Genomic DNA, 12,929 nt, shown 5'->3' with positions numbered 1-12,929 from the left:
GCCTGACAAGGCAATCCTTTGCTTTGTGTATCAGCGCTCATAGTATAAACAAGTATCTTTTATTGTAGTCTGTTTAGTGCTATGTTTTTTTGCATTTTTGTGTTCTCCTTTTTGATTTTATCATTTAAAATGGCCCCCAAGTATAAAGCTGAGGTGCTGAAGTGTTCCTAAGTGCAAGACTGTCAGGGACCTTACAGAGAAAATACGTGCATTAAACAAGCTTTCTTCAGGTATTCAGAATCAATGACATATGTATTAAATAAGGTATCATTAAACATAAACACACATCAAACAAGAATATGTATTGATCAGGAAATGAAAATGCTGTGACCTCTCAGGAACCTAATCATATATTTCCCTAGGAGCAGTGTTTTGGTATTTGCTACTTTAGTGTTCACATAGACTTTATAGAACATAGCTACTATAGATAACAGGAATCAACTGTACTCATTAGTTAATGACCTACATTAAAGACAGAAATCTGAAATCATGTATCAAAGTTTAAACAAAAGGCAGATTCAAAAATTGGTCAGAAAGATTTCGAAAATTAAAAACAATAAGGAATTGCTCAACTTTCTTCTCTTTTTGATATTAGCATTGGTTGATTGTTAACTTCAGGAAAAAAAAGCTTGGCTGGAAGCAAGCAGTTATACTGTGATATGAAAGACAACTTTATAACATTACTTTAGTATTTCTAAAGGGTAGGAAAGGAGCTTTAAAAAATTGTATTTTGGGATAATCTATTCTTTAGAAATAATGGTCCATATTATTTTATTAATGTGAGAAGTATCTTTAAAGGGGAAAATCACTCTTATGGAAAAGGGCAAGTTTACAAAATACCATTAAAGCTGAATTTACGTGATATTTTTCTTTAACTAGGCTCATGCATATTAAGAAATTAGTATAATTTATAGTGAAGTATTTGGCACCTTCCTTTTATAAGTAAAAGGAACTATGGTATACACAACCAATTGTGGCTCAGCTTAAGAAATAAAACATCACGAATATATTAATGTTACCAATTACCATTACAAAGTACAGCCCCCTCTTTCCCTACCTACCTACCTACCTACCTACCTATGCTTTGCAGAAAATGATCCCTGTGGATATGAGGTTTTTCATTCTCATGTATGTAAAGGTATTTCTTACATACCATATTTTTGGCCCACTTAACAACTTTTATAACTCATAATGAAAAAAATCAACAAGGATGCCAAGTCTAAAATGCATATGCTTTAAAACTTATTAAAAACTTAAGACCTAAATTACCATACCATGCTGCGGAGAGAAAACTAATACATTCAAGGGAAAAAGAAAGAAAGTACTCATTTTATATGTAAAGGTCACTAAAATGAATGTCAAGTCCTTGTAAAGGTGACTAATCATTGTGCTGCCATGTATACTAGTGAGCAATAAAAAAAAACATGGAAAAATATAACATAAACTTGTAAGAAACTATTACCACCTTCTAAACTTCAAAAATAAAAATATTCTTTTGCTGGTTATTTAATACAAATCAATTTTTTCAGTATATGTCCTATCTTGCTACCTTAACTTTGTGAAAAACAAATATAAATTGTGAAGTCCTATAAACAAGTGAATCCCACAGCCTTTCTGTGGAGGTGACATTCATGACAGGGGAAGGTGGTGGTAAGGGAGCGTTCTGATGATTACTGAGGATGATTCATTTGGTTAGTATATTAAGCACAGGCACCATCAACTCCTTTTTAAATAAGCTGGGATTTATATCTTTTCTCATAGAGCTGATCTACTACCTTGAAGGGAGATAGTTAAATACTTGAAAGAGACTAAGAAACTTCCTTTTGGATTAGAATGTTCCTTACCTGGCCATGCTCTGTCCTAGCGCCAGGGCTAAACCAATGGCTGCAGAGGAAAGAGAAAAGGAGTTAGCATGAACCTAACTAAAAGCACATGCTCTCACATGATCAGTCTGCATGTGCTTTAAGAAATGTATTCGCCACCAGCAATGGAGCCTTAAATATGCTTTATTTTAATGGATGTTTCATGTAATTCTAGACTTACACCAATTTTGACAGAATTGTAAGAGTGCTCATAACCAGTAATTTTCAATTTAATAAGCAAACTCAGTTAGAATTACATTTCCATTTAATTATGTTAACATAAACTGCTGGGACTGTATTCATTTTATGAATCAATTCTGGTTATGAAATCTTCAAATGTTATCATTTACCACAACTTAATTATAGCATCGTTACAACAAATTATGACCTTTGGATTGCTGGAGTTTTAAAAAACATTAAAAATACCAGAATATTATATCCTCTGGCTATGCCCCCAGGAACAATCACACAAAGCCCTTGATGTGAATTCTGGAGCATCAGCTGGAGGTAGGTACCTTGAACCTGTTCCTTCCATTGTGATAACAACTTGGCTTGGCTGAGAACAAGTTCAACAACAACATTCAAAATATAGAAGTCGCTGCACAGTTGACGCCTTCCCTTCTCGTGTTGTCCTTGACCGGAATGACCCACCCACAACGCTTCAGCTGCTCCTTGGATCCTCAGTAGTGACCCATCTGGGGATACCTTTCCAACTTCACAACTGGGGAGTTGTGATTAGCTGTGTGCCTAGTCCTTTGGCAGTATTCTGCATTAAAACGACTAATAAACATCAAGGAATAGGAAATAGAAACGCTGTCGCAAATAAACCACTAAAAGCCCACAGAGAATGATACCAATGCTATTATTAATGTTATTTGTTTTTTCAAGAACAATAATATTGAGTACTTGTATTTACCAAGCACTCTTTTGACACATGACAGTGTATTATTTCCTATCCTCATTAAACTCTTATAAGGTTATTCTCATATTCCAGGTGCAGAAATGAGGCACAGACATTAGGCTATTTGCCCACGGTGTGCATCCACCATACCATACTGCAGAAGGACAAGACACATTAAAAGGGCAGATTTCCTAAGACTTCTATGTAATCTCTAGCCTCTGTGGTACTAACACCTGGGAATAAACAGCCCCTACATTAACAGGATTTGTCTCTGCTCTTACTGGAACACTTCTCAAGCTCATAGACGGTGATGCTCTTTGGTAGGTCACATTCTACCTTGATGTGGAATGGACACTTTTGGTATCTGTAAATGACATCTCGATTGATTACCAACTAGAAACAAACTATTTACTGCAGTTACCCAGACAACTTGACTAATATTTATTTCTCCCCTGCTATGGATTGTGCCTTTATATGACCAATGTATGATTTACTAAATCATGATGTGTAAGTGATCCATTCAGAGTTCAAGACAGAAGAGCAGATTTAATAGAACAGAAAAAAAAAATCATTGATTATGTTTTCAGATTACACATTATAATTAACTTTTGAGAAACAGCCACTCTTTGTTGTTTTAGTATCGTATCAAAGAATATCCACAATGATCTGAAATGAAAAGGCTATTAAAATACTCCTTCCTTTTCTTATCTACTATGTATCTGTGTGAGGCTGGATTTTCTTCATATGCTTCAACCAAAACATCTCACCACAGGTTAGAAGGGGAAGCAGCAATGAATCTAAGCTGTCATCTATTAAGCCAGACATTAAAGTGATTTGTGCAAACAATGGCACGTTCTAATTTTTTGGGTGAAAAATGTCATTAGTTTTCATAAAAATATGCTATATATGTTAACATGTAATGGGCTTACTACAGATTTATATGTACATATTTTTTAGAGAGAGTGTGCATGTGCACGCACACGTGCACGCACACATTCATACGTGCACAAGAGTGGGGGTGTGGAGGGACAGAGGGAGAGGGAGAGGGAGGGAGAGAATCCTAACCAGCCCAACACAGGGCTCCATCTCACGATCCTGAAATCTTGACCTGAGCCGAAATCAAGAGTTGGATGCTTAACCGACTGAGCCACCCAGGCGCCCCTGGGCTTACTATGCTTTTTAACAAATACATAAATACCACTAATATTCTTTTTGTTACAAACCGAGTCTTCATCTAGCTAGTTCACTAGCCCAGTGAATGGCAGCACCAACCTTCCAGTGGACGACTAAACTCAGCTTGGACACCTTTCTTTTTCATATTCAAACCATCAGCAAATTACAACTTTTCTTGTACCTACTAACTTGAATCCATTTATCATACTGCAGAGCTAGAGTGCTGCTTTGAAATTCAAATTTTGAATATTTAGTTATTTACACCCTTACCTCAAGCAAACAAATAAACAAACGGAAACTGAAGTCTGACGGGGCTTTCCACTGCTTTCCACTGCTCGTAGGAGAAAGGATCCCTAAATGGCCCACCAGGCTTAGCATCATCAGTCCTTGCTTACCTTCCTCCTGTCTCACCGAATACTCCCTCTTTCACATTCTGTGCTTACTCACTAGCATTCCTTTCGTTGTCTGAACACAGAGCTATTCTCTCTGCTTGAAATGCTCTTCTCGTCACTATTCCCTTAATTCTTGGAAGTTTCATCTCGGGCTTGTGGTCCTTAAGGAAGCCTTCCTTATCTCCATGTTTAGTTCAAATTCTTTTTTTTTTTTTTTAAGTTCTCTTTGAGAGGGGCACTTGGGTGGCGCAGTCGGGTAAGCCTCCGACTCTTGGTTTTGGCTCAGGTCACAATCTCATGGTTGTGAGATCAAGCCCCATGGTGGGCTCTGTGCTCAACGTTGAGTCTGCTTGAGAGTCTCTCCCTCTCCCCCCGCCTCTCCCACTCGCACTCTCTGTCTCTTTCTCTACAATAAATAATAAATCTTTATTTAAAAAAGTTCTCTTTTAGAGTACTTAGCTCACTATATAATAATGCATTTGTATGTCAGTATATAAGTACACACTTAATGTGTGTGTCTATTTTCTCTATTAGGGTGCGCCATGAGAACAGCGATGCTGTCTTGCTCATTACTACAGACCGACCACCCAGCACATTAGTAGGCCCTCACAGATATTTTCTGAATGGATGGATAAATGAATGACTTGAGATATAGGGCAGAGTTTTAACAACTAGAGGCACCAAGTGATTCTACGAACTGAGAAGAATAACAGCACTGGCTTAAGTGGTCTTCCAGATTCTCTTGGGGTCTCATGTTCTGTGGACCAGAAGACCAGGATGTAAAGACACTCCTCATTCATTCATTTTTTTTCCCCATGAAACAAAAAGTCAATTCTAAAACTATGCTTCAACTATGCTCAAGGGAGCCTTCATTTCTTTTTTTAAACTGCAAAGGTAAATCCAGGAGGTTCAGACTGGTGTGCTTGCTAAATCATGGGTTTTAGAATCTGAAAGATCTAAGTTTGAACACAGGCGCCGGCACTTCCTAGCTAGGTGAACTGTGACAAATTACTTTTATTTTCTGAGTGTGGGTGCAATACTGGGTTTTAGAGGAAAAATATATATTTCGTTATTCAGATGATCAAAATGTATTTCTCAGATATATCTGGTCTTATTCCATGGTTCCTGGCTCACAGCTCCCAAAACCCTTGGAATTTCCAAGGGTTGAGAGTGACACATTGTTATGTTAATGAGATGGCTTTTTGGACTTTACCTGAGGCTGGGAGCTAGTTGCCAGGGGAGCCAACTAGGTGATTAGGGGGTTGGATTTTTCAGTCCCAATTCCTGACCTCTGGGGAGGGGAGAGGGCTGGAGGTTGAATCAATCCTCAAGGCCAGTGATTTAATCAATCATGCCTATGTAATAAAGCTTCCATAACAATCCAAAAAGGCAAGGTTCAGAAAGTTTCCAGATAAGGGAAGAGGTGAAGAGGCAGGGACAGTGGCATATATCTGGATAGGACGTGAAAGCCCCACACCCCCGCTCCCATACCTGGCCCTGTGTATCTCTTCCATCTGGCTGCTGCTGAGTTACATTCTTTTCTAATAAACTGGTAATCTAGTAAGTAAAACATTTCTCTGAATTCTGTGAGCAAATTAAATAAACTCAAGGAGGGTGATGTGATGTGGGGACCTCTGATTTATAGCCAAAGTCCAATTGGTGTCCTAAGGTGGAGGCAGTCGATGGAACCTCCAATTTGTATCTGGTGGGTCAGAAGCACAGGTAACAGCCTGGGCTTGGTAGGGGCATCTGGAGATGTGGGGCATTAGGGGGCAGGGCAGTCTCGCAGGACTCAGCCCACAACCCACAACCCTGTGCCATCTGATGCTATCTCTGGGTACCTAGTGGCAAAACTGAGTTGAAGCAGGACAGCCAGTTGGTGTCCTGGAGATTTGCTTGTTGTCGTGAGGAAAAGCCAGTGTCAGAAATGAATTGTTCTGTATGAGTGTTAAAGAAGACACACAGGAGGGGCGTGTAGCTGTTTCAGTGTATTAAATGTCTGCCCTCAGCTCAGGTCATGATCCCAGGGTTCCAGGACTGGGCCCCACATCAGGCTCTCTGCTTGGGGGGGAAGCCTGCTTCTCCCTCTCCTTCCCACTCGTGCTGTCTCTTGCTATCTCTGTCTCTCTCTCTCTAATAAATAAATAAAATCTTAAAAAAAAAAGACATATAGGAGAGGGAAAAGTAGGAGGGAAAAATCTGAGTTTTTCCATTATATTTGGCTTCTTCCTCATCTATACAATAAAATTAATCCCACTTCTCTTACAGCCTTGGGAAGCTTAAACAAGGCTAAGAACCTGGAATAGAGGAGGTGTTTAGAATAAATATTCATTTTCTTCTCCTATAGTACACAGTGGAATACAGTAATATGTGAACTTTTATTCTGTGAATTTTTGTAATAACTACCTATTTATTCCCAAATGTCAGTAGATACACTAGTGTTCATGCGTAATATTTACAGGTTCTCCCAACAGTTTTAGCATGTTATCATACATAATAGATGCTGATTACACTGTTTTTTTTTTTTTATTGACTTTTGGTTGAATAAAATATACCATGTGACTTTCCAAAAGTCAAATTATCTATAAAATGGGGGTGTTATGACTGCTTCAGAGAGGCAGTAAAAACACTGTAGTGGAGCATATGAAAATACTCTGGAAAATACAATATGCTATCCAAATGAAACATTAACATCATCATCCTAAAATGTTTTACACCTAGTTTAATAATTTTTCTGTATTTTACATAAGTACCTTATAAAAATATCTTACATAAAAGACTGTTCTTATCCTTATTCCAGAGATAAAAATTAAGATACTTGTAAGCTAAAACGACTTCCCAAGAGAATCACAGTAAATCAGAGGAGTATATATATATCCAGTATATTTTATTTATCTCAATCTAAAGTTAAAGCCACTTTTACTTTTATAAAGCAATAGATGCTAAATTTCAAAGTATGAAAGTATTCCCAATGAACTAACCTTTAATCCAGGCAAATCTTGCTTTAAGCAAACTCGATATTTATACAAAAGATAAAATAAAGTTTAAATATTAGCTTTATAAAGGAATTCATCATAGGATTACAGGTAGTTACCCACTTGCATTTAAAATAAGTTTTGATTTACATATAATGCCTCAGGTAAATGTCCTATACTTTAAAATGAAATAAAAGCAAATATAAATATCATTTTAAAAATCAGTTAATAGGGTGCCTGGGTGGCTCAGTGTGTTAAGCATCTGCCTTCGGTTCAGGTCATGATCCCGGGGTCCTGGGATCGAGCCCCGCATGGGGCTCCCTGCTCCTTGGGGAGACTGCTTCTCCCTCTGCCTCTGCCTCTCTCTCTCTCTGTCTCTCACGAATAAATAAAATCTTTAAAAAAATCAATTAATATATCATATTTACTCAATTTAAAAACAGGCATCTCATAAGTGATTGGAAAAAAGGGAAAAATTCTGGAACCATTTAGGGTTAGTATAGAAAGGGTGGTAGAGTGAATAGAAAGTAACTGCAAAAATGAAGCCTTCAGTATTTAAAAAAAAATGTAGTCATATGTTAATTTTATTTTCTTCATTTTCATATTTGTATTTTCAGAAAGTCAACAGGATAATTAAATGTGAATTTCAAAACTTAACATGGTTATTTCTTCTCAGAAATTCTTCTCTGTCTCTGCTTTAGTTGGATTGAGGTTCTTGTCACTCTTTGTGTACCTTTCTGTAGTTAATGAATATTTCATTTATCTGGGCTAAATATTTTCTATTCAAAGAGACCTAACATATTAACAACTGGACTATCTATACAATATATATACAATTATATAAGATTATACAAAATACAAATATGTGACTATTACATGTTAGGTTTATTTTATTAACAATCACACTTTCATAATTAAGACACTCTGCAAGGCTTCTCAATATCTGCACAGAGCACATCTTATTTTACCTTTAAAACTGAGATTCCATATTCTGAGGTGTGCAGCAAAGTTGGCTGTTCACCAAATTTCTATAAGTAAGTCTTTTTTATAATTGAAGTTATTGTCAGATACAATTTTTATAGAAACTATCCAAACTTTTATTTTTTTAAAGATTTTATTTATTTATTTGAGAGAGAGAGAGAGAAAGGATAAGCAGGGGGAGTGGCAGAGGGAGAAGCAGATTCCCTGCCAAGCAGGGCGCCTGACATGGGGCTCGATCCTAGGACCCTGATATCATGGCCTGAGCTGAAGGCAGATGCTTAACCGTCTGAGCCACCCAGGCGCCCCAATTCAAACTTTTATTGACCAACTTCTACGACTCTCATAAACTGAGCTGCAAACTTTCTGTGATGTATGCTTTTCCACATTGAGTGCCCTGCTGGGCATTCCTTCTATTAACTCTGAAAACATCCTTTTTCACTTCCCAGCTCAGCAGCCCTGCTTCTTTCGATTGGTCATTTCTAGGCTGCCCTACCCTAAAAACCTGGTTGACCACATGACCATATAACCACATGGTTTCAAAACTGAAATTCCTAAACATTATTGTGTTGGAGCCTGTAAAATATTTTTTCCCTTATTCATTATAATCTGTTTTTAAGCGTGAAATTCTATGAAGTAAAATTATTTTAAGTACTGCTGTATCACATTGTTTTCGAGGTGATCTTCTAAAGCAAAACACCTAGCGACTTAGAAGAATCACAGTTAATTGAATGAAAGCAGTACTTGTTGCTTACTTCCAATTAGGAGTTGCTGAATATTTGGTAATTTAATGACTATTTCTAGCCATTCTTTCGGATAAGTTATCACAGCTTTGAGGTAAACTGCAGTAGGGATGACAGGATGGTTAGTCTGTGCTTTCCCCATGCTTTTGTGCAAGTTATCAGGAAGGGGGTGTGTCTTTCCTCACTAGTCAGTAGGGGAACTGGATAACCTTGACCCCAGAGCCTATGATTTGATGAGTAAGGCATTGTGCTGCATGTTGTTAGAAACTTAAAGAAGAACAAGATGAAGTCTCCAACCATGGCAAACTCATGGTCTATACTAAGGTAAATGAAGCATGTATATAGTAACCATATTCTAGAGAATAATGTGATAAATACTATAATCAAGTAGAAATAAAAATGTCAAGGGAGAATATAGAAGGTGCAGAAAATGGCTGGTGGCACTTCTGTGGAAAATACCAAGGATTCCTTAAAGGCTGCATTGGCTCCTTGATAGCCCTGGAAATGCCTACACTTCCAGACTTCCGGTAATGTCAGTAAACTAAACTGCAATTTGTTTAAACCATTATTTGTGGAACATTCTGTTACTTTTTCCTGCAACCATTCTATACAAGACTGGTCTTCAACCATTTTTGTGTACACGTTGTCTGATGCAGTCATGAAAATACCCTCCTCACATATTTCAGGTGGAAATCTAAAATTTTTCACCATAAATTTAAATATTTGCAAAAGATTAGTTTTCTCTCAATTGTATATATTAATATTTTAGAAGAAAACCATTCCACCACTCTTAAACATACACACTGGAAACCAAGTATCATCACCGATTTGATATCCACCATCAATGCATTTGAAAACAAAACAAAACAAAACACCATGAAAACTCCTTCTTTAAAAGTTGAAAATTTACCTGGCTTATTTTTGTTCTTGAACTCCATGAATTTCTAATATCACTGTCACACAGAAGTTTATCCTAATGTAATATATTTTTATGCTTGAAAGCCTTTTATCAGTAACCTTGCCATATTCCTCTGCAACAATAATGTGTGTCTTATCTATCTATCTATCTAATTTTCTTAAATTTCTGTGACTATAAAACTAGAGTTAATAAATTATTTTGATGAATTTATCGGTCAGTCAACCCTGATAACTACTGTTAGTTGATAACAGTTATTTAAGATCTGAAAAAGTTATCATTAGTATTTAATTAATGAAACTAGCATAAATATATTTTGATAGTCCTAAACATAAAATAATACAATTTTATTAGGAATGGTATCATAAAAAATCTTTTCCCCCAAACTAGTTTGTGTAGCCATTGATGAATATTACCCTTTAGCATCAATTCTATTCATACTTTTTATTTTTATCTATTTGAGTGCTCAGAAACCTTGTTCACATAAATTGGTGAGTGGAAATAAAAAGAATTTGGTTAGAGCAGTCATTTGATTATTGAACTCCTTCAGAGATTTATGCCAAAAATCACACAATGCTTTTTAGATTAAGGAGTATTTTTAACAAACTACCAGCTGCTAAAAACAAAGAATTAGAAACTACCTAATTTGCAAAAGGTTTTGTGATTTGGTCATTAGAGTCAATCTGTCAACATCAATATCAGCACAATATTTGGAATGTCCCTCTGTTTGGAATCTAAAAGGATTTTACACTGTGAAACAATGTACTAAAGTAAGAGTAGGACAGGGAGGTGGGGGAAGAGGGGGGAGTGTCTTTTTTTTCCAAAGTGGAAGAGAGGCAATTGTGAAAAATAAGAATCAGCAAAATAACCAGGGCTAATGATTTCAGAAAAGAAGGAGGTATATATTTATGCAAAGGAATCTGGAAATTGACTCCCTTAAAACTCTTGGTGACCAGGATTGCCTTGGAAATTATTTGCATATCCGAAGGGTATGAATACCTTGTTTTTTCTATTATGAGACACCAAATGTGGCAGCAAGAGTCAGTTTTATGAATGTGACTATATAATAGGGAGCAGGTTGAATGAAAGTATGGACTTAATTATCTGGACAAGAAAGTTGGGGAAACTAAACTATGCCTGCACTTGCCTCGAAAACTATATACCTTCTCCTTTTAAAGGAAATGTTAGGAAAATTTCAGATATTGGGTTTCCTCCCCAAGACAATGAAAGAGACAAACTGAAGCAAAATGTGTCAGTTTTAAACTGACTGAGAAAGTGGCTAGTAACTAACAGGTAACTCAACTGGGACTGGGTGTGTGTGTATGTGTGTCTAGTGCAAAATATGCTTGTGTACTTATTTATTAGTGTAAAATAAAATTCCCATAATGCTGTATCCTATGGTGTCTCCCAAAAAGAAACTTGTAGAAGGTCTACAAGGCACCTTCTTCATTTCCTCTACCCAGGTAAGGGGCAGGCCTAAAGAAAGGGATGAAAATACAGATTTGCTAAAAGAGGTACTTTCAGCCTACAGCTTACAATTCAAGTTTAAGGAAAGACTCATAAGGGAACCACAGGTGGGAAAATCAGGTTTGGAACTCCTATGTGGAAGCAGGCATGGACCCTAGACTGAATGGGGTTATGACTACCATGACTAGGGCTCTGGTCTAGACCTCCCTCAGAGTGCCTCTCTGTAGGATTTCTCTGACAAACAGGGTGAACCCGCTTACTAGAGGTTTCTTAAAGACAGGTACCTGCCCTCTGGAGGTCATTGTTTCACATGGCCTCAGGGCAGAAGCCTTTAAGCTAAAAGTTAAGTAAGGATATAGAAAGAACATCAAGGCCAGTAGCATTTCCACGTAAGAAATTGCAACCATAAACACAACTGAAACCTATTACATTTTTGAAGGAACCCTAACGCCTAAGCAAACAACTTGGCCACTCGTGACTTTAGTCTGTGACTTTAAACTCCTGCTGACGTTCACTAACCAGAAAGGGGCCGCTAGGAATAAGGATGGTGACAGAGGAGGCTACTGAACTCCCTCTTTCCATGGACACACCAATTGTACAGCTACACGTGGAACAATTTTCTCTGAGAGAAATCCAGAAACTAGTTGAGTGACTCCTACATGTTGGGCAGATGAGAAGAAACCCACATTGAAGTAGGTAGGAAAGGCTGAGACACATTTTCACCATAAATCCCACCCCTGGCACTGGACCATATACTCAGGGGGAACCCTAAATTCTCAACTTCTCCCCGAGGAGCAAAGGGTTTGGAACACATAACTAGTGTCCCAACTTTTAGGACTCCCACCCTTGGATGGGGCCCCAAAACATCTAGCTCTGAGTGCCAATGGGGCTTGTGTCCATAGGACTATAGCAAGCAAAGAGGAAGTTCTTAATGGGCATGTGAACACTTACCATAGCAAAAGCAGTTCTAAGAGGGAAGTTTACAGTGATAAAATCCTATATTAGGATATTAGGGGAAAAAATGATCTCAAATAAATAACTTTACACCTTAAGGAACTATAAATAGAAAACAAAAAACAAAAACCTAAGCCCAAAGCTAGCAGAAAGAATTAGAGTGGAAATAAATGAAATAGAAAAGTTAATAGAACTGGATGAATGAAACTAAAAGCTAGATTTTGTAAAGATAGACAAAGCTTTAGCTAAGAAAAAAAAGAGAAAACTCAAATAAATAAAATCAGAAATGAAAAGAAGACATTACAACTGGTAACACAGAAATACTAAGGATCATAAGAAACTACTGTAAACAATGACATGCCAACATATTAGATACTATAGAAATGGATAAATTCCTAGAAATACAGAAGTCTACCAACTTCAAACAATAATTATAAAATCTGAACAGACTGATTTCTAGTAAGGAGACTGAAGCAGTAATCACAAAACCTCCCAACAAAGAAAAGTCCAGGACCATATGACTTTACTGGTGAATTCTACCAAACATTTAAAGAAGAACTAATAGATA

General features: G+C 37.1%; 1 protein-coding gene across 2 annotated transcripts in view; it reads right to left on the bottom strand.

Annotated features, from left to right (window-relative positions):
* GPATCH2 (G-patch domain containing 2) overlaps positions 1-12,929 on the bottom strand; it is a 173,886-nt gene that overhangs the window by 49,400 nt on the left and 111,557 nt on the right. For both annotated transcript variants that reach the window (XM_028104728.2, XM_028104729.2), the window contains exon 7: positions 1,845-1,884. In XM_028104728.2, coding sequence (XP_027960529.1) covers positions 1,845-1,884 — 40 coding nt within the window. The remainder of the gene's footprint in view (positions 1-1,844; positions 1,885-12,929) is intronic.

Source organism: Eumetopias jubatus, unplaced genomic scaffold, assembly GCF_037043125.1.
Source record: "Eumetopias jubatus isolate StellerSeaLion01/CBP00866 unplaced genomic scaffold, mEumJub1_p1.0 scaffold_12, whole genome shotgun sequence".
Taxonomy (NCBI): Eukaryota; Metazoa; Chordata; class Mammalia; order Carnivora; family Otariidae; genus Eumetopias; species Eumetopias jubatus.
This window is presented reverse-complemented; position numbering and strand designations above follow the sequence as displayed.